Source organism: Panulirus ornatus, chromosome 58, assembly GCF_036320965.1.
Source record: "Panulirus ornatus isolate Po-2019 chromosome 58, ASM3632096v1, whole genome shotgun sequence".
NCBI classification, from domain to species: Eukaryota; Metazoa; Arthropoda; class Malacostraca; order Decapoda; family Palinuridae; genus Panulirus; species Panulirus ornatus.
The window spans coordinates 5,257,014-5,270,726 of record NC_092281.1 but is presented as its reverse complement, the minus strand read 5'-3'; the positions used below and the strand labels follow the sequence as shown (position 1 = coordinate 5,270,726).

The 13,713-nt window shown below is 40.7% G+C and overlaps 1 protein-coding gene across 1 annotated transcript in view; it reads left to right on the top strand.

Moving 5' to 3' along the window:
- Nucleotides 1-13,713, top strand: part of LOC139766864 (uncharacterized) — a 113,508-nt gene that overhangs the window by 7,158 nt on the left and 92,637 nt on the right. Inside the window, exon 5 of the mRNA XM_071695859.1 lies at nucleotides 6,340-6,576. Within this exon, the coding sequence (XP_071551960.1) occupies nucleotides 6,340-6,576 (237 nt within the window). The remainder of the gene's footprint in view (nucleotides 1-6,339; nucleotides 6,577-13,713) is intronic.

Genomic DNA, 13,713 nt, shown 5'->3' with positions numbered 1-13,713 from the left:
GAATAAGTCTGTTAAGTATACCAGGAAAAGTGAATAGAGATCCTAAAAAATTTATTAGAATAAGTCTGTTAAGTATACCATGAAAGGTATATGGAAGAATGTTGATTGATAGAGTGATGGAAGTGACTGAATGCAGAGTAAGTAAAGAGCAAGGGGGTTTTAGGAAAGGTAGGGGATGTATGGATCAAATTTTTGTGGTAAAGATGACCGTGGAAGAGTATCTAGCGAAAGGTAAGAAGTTGTATGCAGCTTTTATGGATCTGGAGAAAGCATATGACAGAGTTGAGTGGAATGCTTTTTGGGATGTGTTAAGGATATATGGGGTAGGGGGACAATTGTTGGATGGTGTGAAAGCCTTCTATAGAGGAGCAAATGCATGTGTAACAGTGGATGGAGAGTTGAGCAAAAGTTTTTGTGTACATTTAGGTGTGAGGCAGGGCTGTATGATGTATGTTTGAAGGAATAGTAGTCCCAACAATGTTATATAGTTGCTAGGTCTGGGCTATAGATAGGGATGTGAGGAGGAGGGTGGATGTTTTGGAAATGAAATGTTTGAGGACAATATCTGGTGTGAGGTGGTTTCATTAAGTAATGAGAGGATAAGAGAGATGTGTGGAAATAAAAAGAGTGTGGTTGAGAGAGCAGAAGAGGGTGTGTTGAAATGGTTTGGACATATGGAGAGAATGAGTGAGGAGAGATTGATGAAGAGGATAAATGTGTCTGAGGTGAAGGGTACAAGAAGCGGGAGGCCAAATTGAAGGTGGAAGGATGGAGTGAGAAAGATTTTGAGTGATCAGGGCCTGAACATACAGGGGTGCGAGAGGTATGCAAGGAATAGAGTGAATTGGAACGATGTGGTATGCCGGGGTCAACGTGCTGTCAGTGGACTGAACCAGGGCATGTCAAGTGTCTGGGGTAAACCATGGAAAGGTCTGTGGGGCCTGGATGTGGATAGGGAGCTGTGGTTTCGGTGCATTACACATGACAGCTAGAGACCGAGTGTGAACGAATGTGGCCTTTTTCCTAGTGCTACCTCACTGAAGCAGTGGGGTAGCTGTGCTGTTTCCTGTGGGGTGGGGTTGTGCCAGGAATGGATGAAGGCAAGCAAGTATGAATATGTACATCTGTATATATATGTATACATCTGTGTATATGTTGATATGTATATGTACATGTATGGGTATTTATGTGTATATATGTGGATATGAGTGGATGGTTCTCAGTGAATGTTGGTTTGTGGCAGGGATGCGTGATGTCTCCATGGTTGTTTAATTTGTTTATGGATGGGGTCGTTAGGGAGGTGAATGCAAGAGTTTTGGAAAGAGGGACAAGTATGTCGTCCGTTGTGGATGAGAGAGCTTGGGAAGTAAGTCAGTTGTTGTTCGCTGATGATACAGCGCTGGTGGGTGATTCGGGTGAGAAACTGCAGAAGCTTGTGACTGAGTTTGGTAAAGTGTGTGAAAGAAGAAAGCTAAGAGTAAATGTGAATAAGAGCAAGGTTATAAGGTACAGTAGGGTTGAGGGACAAGTCAATTGGGAGGTAAGTTTGAATGGAGAAAAACTAGAGGAAGTGAAGTGTTTTAGATATCTGGGAGTGGATTTGGCAGCGGATGGAACCATGGAAGTGGAAGTGAATCATAGGGTGGGGGAGAGGGCAAAAGTTCTGGGAGCGTTGAAAAATGTGTGGAAGTCGAGAACATTATCTTGGAAAGCAAAAATGGGTATGTTTGAAGGAATAGTGGTTTCAGCAATGTTATTTGGTAGCAAGGCATGGGCTATAGATAGAGTTGTGCAGAGGAGGGTGGATGTGCTGGAAATAAGATGTTTGAGGACAATATGTGGTGTGAGGAGGTTTGATTGAGTAAGTAATGAAAGGGTAAGAGAGATGTGCGGTAATAAAAAGAGTTTGGTTGAGGGAGCAGAAGAGGGTGTTTTGAAATGGTTTGGTCACATGGAGAGAATGAATGAGGAAAGATTGACCTAGAGGATATATGTGTCAGAGGTGGAGGGAACGAGGAGAAGTGGGAGACCAAATTGGAGGTAGAAAGATGGAGTGTAAAAGATTTTGAGTGATCAGGTCCTGAACATGCAGGAGGGTGAAAGGTGTTCAAGGAATAGAGTGAATTGGAACGGTGTGGTATACCGGGGTCATGTGCTATCAGTGGATTGAACCAGAGCATGTGAAGCGTCTTGGGTAAACCATGGAAAGTATTGTGGGGCCTGGATGTGGAAAGGGAGCTGTGGTTTCGGTGCATTATACATGACAGCTAGAGACTGAGTGTGAACGAATGCGGCCTTTGTTGTATTTTCCTAGCGGTACCTTGCGCACATGTGCGAGGGGAGGGTGTTGTCATTTCATGTGTGGTGGGGTGGTGACGTAATGAATAAGGGCAGACAGTATGAATTACGTACATGTGTATATATGTATAAGTCTGTGTGTGTATATATATGTATACGTTGAGATGTATAGGTATGTATATTTGCGTGTGTGGACGTGTATGTATATACATGTGTATGTGGGTGGGTTGGGCCATTCTTTCGTCTGTTTCCTTGCGCTACCTCGCTAACGTGGTAGACAGCAACCAAGCATAATAAATGTAAATAAATATAATGCGTGGATGGACCATTCTTCGTCTGTTTCCTGGCATTTATGGATCTGGAGAAGGCAAATGATATGGTTGATAGAGATGCTTGGTGGAAGGTGTTTAGAGTATAAGGTGTGGGAGTTCAGCTGGTAGAAGCAGTGCTCTTGTTCACATTTACTCTCAACCTTCTCCTTTCACATGGTTTTCCAAACTCAGTCACCAACTTCTACAGTGTCTCACTCGAATCAGCCACTAAAGCTGTATCATCGAGAAACAGTAACTGACTCACTTCCCAGGCCCTCTCATCCCCAACAGACTGCATACTCGCCCCTCTCTCCAGAACTATTGCATCCATAAACCATGGGGACACCACACACCCCTGCTGCAGACTGACATTCACTGGGAACCAGTCACTCTCCTCTCTTCCTATTCGCACAGATGCCTTACAGCCTTGGTGAAAACTTAGAAAAACAGATGGATTTGTATGTAGCATTTATGGATCTAGAGAAGGCACATGATAAGGTTGATAGAGATGCTTTAGAGATGCTTCGTGGATGTCTTAAGAATATTTGATGTGGGAGGTAAGCTGCTAAAAGCAGTGAGAAGTTTTTATCAAGGGTGTAGTGCATGTGTATGAGTAGGAAGAGAGTGATTAGTTCCCAATGAATTGTTTGCAGCAGGTTTGTGTGATGTCCCCATGGTTGTTTAATTTGTTTACGGATGGGGTAGTTAGGGAAGTGAGTGCAAGGGTTTTGGAGAGGGGCGAGTATGCAGTCTGTTTGGGATGAGAGGGCCTAGGAAGTGAGTCACCTGTTGTTTGCTGATGATACAGCTCTGTTGGAAGATTCGAATGAGAAGCTGCAGAAGTTGGTGACTGAGTTTAGAGAAGTGTGTGAAAGGAGAAAGTTGAGAGTAAATGTGAATAAAAGCAAGGTTATTAGGTTCAGCAGGGTTGACAGGTTAGTTTGGATGTAAGTTTAAATGGAGAAAAATTAGAGGAAGTGCAGTGTCTTAGAAGATATCTGGGAGTGGACTTGGCAGTGAATGGAACAATGGAAGTGGAAGTGAGTCATTGGGTAGGGGAGGGAGCAAAGGTTCTGGGAGCAATGAAGAATGTGTGGAAAGAGAGAAAATTATCCTTGAGAGCAAAAATGGGTGTGTTTGAAGGAATAGCAGTTACAACATTATTATATGGTCACAAGGCTTGGGCTGTAGACAGGGTTGTATGGAGGAGGGTGGATGTGTTGGAAATTAAATGTTTGAGGACAGTATGCAGTGTGAGTTGGTTTGATCAAGTAAGTAATGAAAGGGTGAGAGAGATGTTTGGTAATAAGTCAAGTGTGGTTGAGAGAGTAGAAGAGGGTGTGTTGAAATGGTTTGGACATATGGAGAGAATGGATGAAGATAGATTGACAAAGAGGACGCATGTGTCAGAGGTGGAGGGAACAAGAAGTGGGAGACCAAATTAGAGGTGGAAGGATAGAGTGAAAAAGATTTGAACGATCAGGGCCTGAACAAGCTGGAGGATGAAAGGCATGGAATAGGGTGAATTAGAATGATGTGGTTTACTGGGGTCGACATGCTGTCGGTGGATTGAACCAGGGCATGTGAACATCTGGGATAAACTATGGAAACATTTGTGGGGCCCAGATGTGGATAGAGAGCTGTGGTTTCATTGCATTACACATGACAGTGTGAGTGGATGTGACCTTTTCTGTCTGTTTCTTGGTACTACCTCGCACTACAGATGGATAGACAGTTAGATTGGTTGCCAAAATAATAAACTTTTTTTGGTAAGAATTTTGGTTTTGCTCTTAGAACTCTGAAACAATTTTTTTCGCTTTTATCAAAATTCAGTTATTTGCTGTGTGACTCGGTAACTTTACTTCCTCTGAATTTGTGTACAATAGTTAAATTCAAGCTATAAGCTTGTGAAATCTGCTCTGCAAAATTTGCAAGTTTGGTGTATATATGATGCCATTTCTGAAAGATTGTTACATTGTACATAGTCATTAATGGACAACAGTTAGCCAAGACTTTGCAAAATATGATGTATAGGACTTAAGATGTGCTGTGTAGAAATACCATTTCTCTTTTATCTCAATTGAAGATCATTCATATGCCACTTGAAGGCATGTATAAATCTAGATGACATTTAGTTTAACCATTAAACCAGATTTTGAATGGAAGGCCATTATAACTTAGACCTAATTGATGTTATCAAAGACTTAATTCCTTGGCTGACAGTATGCTTTACTGTTTGCCATTCCTTATTCAAACTGACCAGAACATACCTCTCTGGTTTTTTGTCAAGTACTGACATCCTTATTTTGATGTTAGAGACTTCATATATTTGGAAACAAGTGAACCATAGAAACATGTAGTCACTCTTCCACCCACTTTTAGCTAGTTTTTCTCTTGCACTCTCTTAGAATACACAGGTCTATCACAATAGCTGACTTATCTTCTACATTCTGCTGCCTTCAGCAAGATGAGCTGCTACCATAAGGTAAACTTTACATTAGTTGAGGCAGTGTGTCTTTCTGTTGGAGGAGTCAGTTCAGTTTGGGTCTTAATTGGTGAGATGCAATTACCAGTTGTTTAAGAAGTGACAACTTTGCATGGTAATTTAGTTTCCCATTGAACTGGTAATTCCCTAGCTGTTTCTTACAGGTTGTAGACTTGTGTCTCCCCTATCCATATGTTGTAAAAGAATAGTCAAAAGTTAAATGATCCCAAACCAAGCTTCAACAGTTTCAGACTGAAGTATCTTGGGAATGTCTTGAATAAAAGAGAAAGGAAATTACTTTTCAGGTGAGAATGAATACAATTTTATCTGATTCATTTCTTTCTGATTAATGGTGAAATTGTGAAAGTCACGTTATAGACATTTTTGCTAACAAACTTATGATTTAATTCAGTTTTCTCTAATTAGCATTTTTTTTAATTTTTTGGTTTCTTTATTTGGAATGTTAATACCCATGCTTAAAGTGGTTCATATTAATTGTAAAGAGCTCTCCCATCAGTGGAAGGCATATCAAAAGAAATTTTTTTATGTAGATAATGTTTGTTATATCATTTATTGTAAAGGTAGGTAGTAGTTGGTAGGCAGCCAACTACCAGGGAGGTATATTACCAGTACTACCCACCTTGGTATCAGGAGGGTCAGTGACATCTGCTTAGTGAGCCACCACTTTAGTGGTTGTCAAGTTGCACTCCTCCGACTAAGATAGCTGTCTTTTCTTTCTGCCTCTTTAACATGTGGACTATTGGCATTCTGTCCATAGCATACAGTCTCTCCTTGTCATATTTAACACTTGCCAACACTTGACTCATGCAGCTCATTCTTCAATTTCAAGATTTTCCTGCACTAGTTTTGCTTTGTAGTAAAATGGTAGAAGTAGTAGGTAGGAACATTTAGGCAGGATTATTAGGTATAAACATAAGGTAGAAGTTGTAGGTATGTGCATTAGGTAGAAGTAGTCTTTAGGAACATTGGGTAGGAGCCTCTGCACACACTGCGCTAGACTTGCCTTTTGCCCATGGCCTGTTAAGGGTGAGCCACTAAAGGCTAAGAAGCAGCACTGGAGTTCTTTAGTTGTGGAGACTCTGTTGCCATGGCCACCCCTTTGAGGGAGTTCCAATGGAACAGGCATCAGAAATGTAGATAGACTGTAAAAGTTGTAGTTGGTTTGAATGCTGTTGTCTCGCCAGTTGACATAAAGTAGTTTTGTTTTGTTGCTTTTACTTACAGGGGACTCCTCAGGCCCTGTTCTTTCATCTACTGAAGACTCAGATTCTGCATTGATGGTAGAGAAGCGCCATCATCATCACTCCCACCGACATTCAGCTTCTATTCTTCTACAGCGCACACTTGGCCGAGGTCGGGCTAATATTGTATCTTCAGATTCTGAATTTGAGACTGAGAATAGGAGACGTAGACGACATGCTCGTCACAATCATCGTTCACACCGTCATGATAGAGAGAATGGTAAGAGATCAATAATCTATTTTCTGAGCTAGACTCATAAGGTTGATATACAGTACCTCAGCATTGTCTTAAATTGCACCATCAGATAGCATGCAGTGTATTTTCCAATGAATCTCTGCCAAGTGGCTATGTACCTGTTGGAAGTTCATTAGAAACGTCATGTAAGCATAAGTTTTCCCATGTTTCCAAAGCCTGCCACTGGATGGTGGCACTTCCACTTCAAGCCACTAAGTCACAGAATTTTCAGATTTGTATTGTCCATCGTACAGTTCTTGATAGAAACAGTCTCTTGTGCAATGTTAAAAGTACTTACATCATATGGAGCTGAGTGCTTCAACTTTTTTTCACTTGAATATTAGGACTTTTGATATGTGTGAAGCAGTGAGTGTATGAGGAAATGACTATTTTGGGATATGTTTTAACCAAGTTAAGATTATTTTGACTAACTTTTGTCTGTCAACAGTCTCCTGTCAGTTATCCCCATACCCAGTTTTAGACTTTTTCACTTATCAACTTTAATCCTTGCTTTTTAATCATATTTTTATTCCCATGCTAATTAAAATGAAAAAGTGACTTCATTTTACCAGCATTTGATCAGAGAAGCCTTTAGTACTTTTGCACAGAGTTTACATCATGCATGCTACCAAATGAATTATTTCTTATGAAAAAACGAATCAGTAATACTTTTCTGTACCTTGTTATCTTTTTACTGATACCACATGCAGTATTTTCAAGGACACTGTTGTATTGGAAATATTCTTATTCCTTGATTTAAGTAAGAACAGTATATGGAAATTTGAAATTAGGAACATGATCCAATTGAAGAAAATTTTACCCTGTACCCTGTTATCTTTGTACTGATACCACATGCAGTATTTTCAAGGACACTGTTGTACTAGAAATATTCTTATTCCTTGATTTAAGTAAGAACAGTATATGGAAATTTGAAATTAGGAACATGATCCAATTGAGGAAAATTTTAAGATTATGAAAATCAAATATAGAAAAATCAAAATCCTTTGTTCAGCAATTGTATAACATTATCCAAATTTTGTTAAGCATGAAATCCACAAAAGATAAACAAAACAACATGAAAACTTCAACTAGCTCTTGTTCTTGCTAAGTCAGATGAAAAATGAAGACAGTATGTGCCACCCAAGCCCAGTCAGCACATTTCAATAGCAGTGGTGTGGCACACAGCAGTAACAGTTATGTTATTGAAACTAATTTTGCTAACAGTATTGCACTGCACTGCAGCAGTACAGTAGTATCCTGTTCTGTCTTCACCCTCCATGTAACTTTCTTTCTACAACACTTTGCCTCCACTGCTTCACAAGCTAGCTAGCGAGAGATTTTTGTTGGTACAACTTTATGATTTCCTCTTCTCATTATCCCTTTGGATACATTTTAAGATTTCAAGAATTATGCTAATTCCTGGCTTCCATATTTCTTTGAGACCATTTGCCACCTGAGGGCTCTAGTTGACCACTCATAGAGATAGGTTGTGGTAATTATTACTGAAAACAACCTTGTCCCTGGAAAACAAATTATTTGAATTTGATAAGCCTGTAAGAGTCAGATAGCCTTTATAAGCATTCCATAGAAATTTTCAGAGGCACTCAGTGTCTTCTTGACTGGACTTGGGGAGACAAGGTCTTTTTGGTTGGCCGTCTAGATTGCCCTCTCCTTTGGAGTACTGGCTGATCCCTTTGTTCCATAGCCATGAAAACATAGCATTTCTCATCAGTAAAATCATTCATTATACTTACCACTTTCAGAGCAGGGTAATTGTGTATGAGAAAGGTAAACATGTCAGGGACTTTGTTCAGAGCAATTACATTCATAAGGGAGGGAGAAGTTTCCACCCATTAGATTGAGCATATCCCCTGGCCATTGTCAGTCATATCAATGAATAAGTCTCCTCTAACACATTACCCCTTATTAGCCCTTTTCCTGACTAACAGAGCATTCAGTTAAATGGAACTCCTTGAAGAATCCTGTTGTATGCTTTACAACAGCATTCAGTTCCATTCAGGAAACCATGGTAGTCTCTACCACAGTTACAGTGCAGTTAACAGGCTTTGGACTCTTTTTCCCCTTGTGTCTCTTTAGAAGATTTTGAGAGCTGTATCTTCTTAGTACCATCAGTGTTAGAAATTACTGTTATTCCATCTTTTTTCATAGAAGTTACAGGACTTTGGGGATCTGTTTTCGTAATCTTTAGGAATATTCAAGAAAGCTTACCTACACTCTCAGTTCCATGTTTAAAAGGAAGACTAAATTTCAGTCTAATTTGCCTTTGCCTGGAATTGAGGTATGTTTGCGAGGCAGTCCTGTGAGGCCATAAAGCTGGTTTCTCAGGTATTTTTTTTCTTAACAGGTAAAACCTTCCAGTGTGGGGGATATTTTATAGAACATGTAGGTTTTGTGTTTTGGGAAGTTTCAGCACATGGATGTATTTGATATTTAGAGTTCTGTGGTGGCATTAGAGTTCTCATGCTTCTGTCAAGGATGGATTTAGAACAACTTCTAACTTGCATATGAAAGGAGTAATCTGCAGAATTGATAGATGAGGACATCCCAAACTTTTCTACAAATTGGATGGGTTTTATGATATTTCATTCTATTCCAAGAAGGGATTCAGAAGAAAATAATGAATTGGAGTCTGTCTTCTCTATTCATCAGCAACTGGCCACAGGTTCTGGCGACAAGTTCACAGGATGGCCATCATATATTACTGTTAAACCTGGATTTTCAGATGAGACATTAAGATGCTTACAAGCACTTTCGATGATTCCCATTGTGAGGAAATTTTTGTCATGTAATTGGTTCAAGGACCTAGCAGTGTAGGATTGCAGTTCAGGTTCAAGTTAACCTCTTCATAGAGCATATGCCATACCTTACAGTTATAGCTTTAGATATGCTTATTGACACGCTCAGACATCCCTGTTTGAGGAGTTTTTTCCAGTCCTTTGGTACCCAGACCTGGCAATTCAATGCAAACAACCTTTCAGGCTTTTGTATGTCCTTATAAAGGTTCCAGGTTCAAGAAAAAATGTTACAAACAACAGCTAGGAGGCCTGGACCTCTTAGTTCCTGCTAGATTCTTATAAAGTCAGGAATATATTGGTATACCCGGGCTGGTATTCTTTGCCTTCTGAAGTACATTTGGAAGTATCATGAGGTGAGAGTCTCAGATGCAGATGGTCATCATAAGGTGAGGGTCTCAGGTACAGATGGTCATCGTGAGGTGAGGGGTTCAGGTATAGATTGTTATTATGAGGTGAGGGTCTCAGGTGCAGATGGTCATCATGAGGTGAGGGTCTCATACTCACTAACTTTGATTGCAAGAGCTCAATCCTTGATGTCAACTTTTACCAGAGTAAGTTTTGGAAGTTCTATTCCAGCCCAGTGCACAATATGGCGAGGCTGCAGATTGGGGAAGAGCAGTGTGGTTTCAGAAGTGGTAGAGGATGTGTGGATCAGGTGTTTGCTTTGAAGAATGTATGTGAGAAATACTTAGAAAAGCAAATGGATTTGTATGTAGCATTTATGGATCTGGAGAAGGCATATGATAGAGTTGATAGAGATGCTCTGTGGAAGGTATTAAGAATATATGGTGTGGGAGGAAAGTTGTTAGAAGCAGTGAAAAGTTTTTATCGAGGATGTAAGGCATGTGTACGTGTAGGAAGAGAGGAAAGTGATTGGTTCTCAGTGAATGTAGGTTTGCGGCAGGGGTGTGTGATGTCTCCATGGTTGTTTAATTTGTTTATGGATGGGGTTGTTAGGGAGGTAAATGCAAGAGTTTTGGAAAGAGGGGCAAGTATGAAGTCTGTTGGGGATGAGAGAGCTTGGGAAGTGAGTCAGTTGTTGTTCGCTGATGATACAGCGCTGGTGGCTGATTCATGTGAGAAACTGCAGAAGCTGGTGACTGAGTTTGGAAAAGTGTGTGGAAGAAGAAAGTTAAGAGTAAATGTGAATAAGAGCAAGGTTATTAGGTACAGTAGGGTTGAGGGTCAAGTCAATTGGGAGGTGAGTTTGAATGGAGAAAAACTGGAGGAAGTGAAGTGTTTTAGATGTCTGGGAGTGGATCTGGCAGCGGATGGAACCATGGAAGCGGAAGTGGATCATAGGGTGGGGGAGGGGGCGAAAATCCTGGGGGCCTTGAAGAATGTGTGGAAGTCGAGAACATTACCTCGGAAAGCAAAAATGGGTATGTTTGAAGGAATAGTGGTTCCAACAATGTTGTATGGTTGCGAGGCGTGGGCTATGGATAGAGTTGTGCGCAGGAGGATGGATGTGCTGGAAATGAGATGTTTGAGGACAATGTGTGGTGTGAGGTGGTTTGATCGAGTGAGTAACGTAAGGGTAAGAGAGATGTGTGGAAATAAAAAGAGCGTGGTTGAGAGAGCAGAAGAGGGTGTTTTGAAGTGGTTTGGGCACATGGAGAGGATGAGTGAGGAAAGATTGACCAAGAGGATATATGTGTCGGAGGTGGAGGGAACAAGGAGAAGAGGAAGACCAAATTTGAGGTGGAAAGATGGAGTGAAAAAGATTTTGTGTGATCGGGGCCTGAACATGCAGGAGGGTGAAAGGAGGGCAAGGAATAGAGTGAATTGGAGCGATGTGGTATACCGGGGTTGACGTGCTGTCAGTGGATTGAATCAAGGCATGTGAAGCGTCTGGGGTAAACCATGGAAAGCTGTGTAGGTATGTATATTTGCATGTGTGGACGTATGTATATACATGTGTATGGGGGGGTTGGGCCATTTCTTTCGTCTGTTTCCTTGCGCTACCTCGCAAACGCGGGAGACAGCGACAAAGTATAATAAAAAAAAAAAAAATAACAATGTTTACTACAGTTGCATGGTTCTTCCAAACATTCCCGGGGCAGTGTTTTGGATCTTTTAATATGGACTGATGTAAAACTTACAAGACAGATTGGGGAAGAGCAGTGTGGTTTCAGAAGTGGTAGAGGATTTGTGGATCAGGTGTTTGCTCTGAAGAATGTATGTGAGAAATACTTAAAAAATAGATGAATTTGTATGTAGCATTTATTGATCTGGAGAAGACATATGATAGGGTTGATAGAGATGATTTGTGGCAGGTTTTAAGAGTATATGGAGTGGGAGGTAAGTTGCTAGAAGCAGTGAAAAGTTTTTACCAAGGATGCAAGGCATGTGTACGAGTAGAAAGAGAGGAGAGTGATTGGTTCCCAGTGAATGTCGGTTTGCAGCAGGGGTGTGTGATTTCCCCATGGTTGTTTAATATATTTATGGATGGGGTGGTTAGGGAGGTAAATGCAAGAGCTTTGGAGAGAGGGGCAAGTATGCAGTCTGTTGTGGATGAGAGGGCTTGGGAAGTGAGTCACTTGCTTTTCACCGATGATACAGCTCTAGTGGCTAATTCATGTGAGAAACTGCAGAGGTTGGTGACTGACTTTGGAAAAGTGTGTGAAAATAGAAAGTTGAGAGTAAATGTGGATAAGAGCAAGGTTATTAACTTTGGTAGGTTGAGAGGCATGTTGATTGGGATGTAAGTTTGAATGGAGAAAAATTGGAGGAAGTAAAGTGTTTTAGATATCTGGGAGTGGATTTAGCAGCAGGTGGAACCATGGAAGCGGAAGTGAGTCACTGGGTGGAGGAAGGGGCGAAGGTTCTGGGAACGATTAGAATGTGTGGAAGGAGAGAACGTTATTTCAGAGAGCAAAAATGGGTATATTTGAAGGAATAGTAGCTCTAACAATGTTATATGGTTGTGACGCATGGGCTGTAGATAGGGTTGTACAAAGGAGAGTGGATGTGTTGAAAATGAAATGTGTTAGGACAATATATATGGTGCGAGGTGGTTTGATTAAGTAATTAAAGGGTAAGAGAGATTTGTGGAAATAAAAAGTGTGGTTTAGAGCAGAAGAGGGTGCTTTGAAATGGTTTGGACATATGGAGAGAATGAGTGAGGAAAGATTGACAAAGAGGATAAATGTGTCAGAGATGGAGGGAACTAGGAGAAGCAGGAGACCAAATTGGAGGTGGAGGGATGGAGTGAAAAAGATTTTGAACGATCAAGGCCTGAACATACAGGAGGGTGAGAGGCATGTAAGGAATAGTGTGAATTGGAATGATGTGGTATACTGGGGTCAACATGCTGTCAGTGGACTTAACCAGGGCATGTGAAGTATCTGGGGTAAATCATGGAAAGGTCTGTGGGGCCTGGATGTGGATAGGGAGCTGTGGTTTCGGTGTATTGCACATGAAAGCTAGAGACAGTGTGAATGAATGTGGCCTTTTTTGTTTGTTTTCCTAGCACTATCTCACTGAAGCAAGGGGTAGTGATGCTGTTTCCTATGGGGCAGGGTAGCACCAGGAATTTTTCAAAATCTAATTTTTTTTCATACTTTGTATTTCATTCTTATGTGAAATGGCAAGAATTGCAGCATACTTATACCCATGAATGTAAGAGATGTCTGTCAGTAACTTGATTGATTCAAGATTGAATATGGACGTAGAACATGTATATCACCTTTGTTGTCATTCATTTAAGTCTTGGAAAGAGTATGTCCAATTAGAGAGCTGTCTAATTTATCTGAAGCATGGTGAGGTAATACTGCACAGTTGTGAAATATTACAATTTAAAGCAGTGAGTATCCTGATCAGAGAATATGAATCAACTCACCTCATAGTTATTAAGATTTGTTGACCTTTCAATTGAGAAGGTGGAGGAGGTAACCATTATTGATATGTTTGACTGACAGTTAAAGAGGTTAGTTGGTATGCAGTCAGTGATCCATCTGGTTATCGGGAGGGTTAGTGACGGCTATGAAGTAAGCCAGTACTTAAATGGTTGTCAAGTTGCACTCATCTCACCCTGTTAACTGTCTCTTCTTTCCGCCTCAACCACACATGGATTGCTGGCTCTCTGTCCACAAATGTTCAGTCTCTCCTTGTCAAACATAACACTTGACAACACTTAACTCACGAAGCTCATTCTTCATTACTCTAGATTTTCCTGTGGTAGGTACTATGCGCTAGCCCTTCCTTTTAGCAAAATGGTGGGTGCATTAGATAGAAGTAGTAGGTAGGAACACTAGACAGGAGCATTAGGTAAAAGTAGAAGGTAGGAACATAAGGAACATAGTAG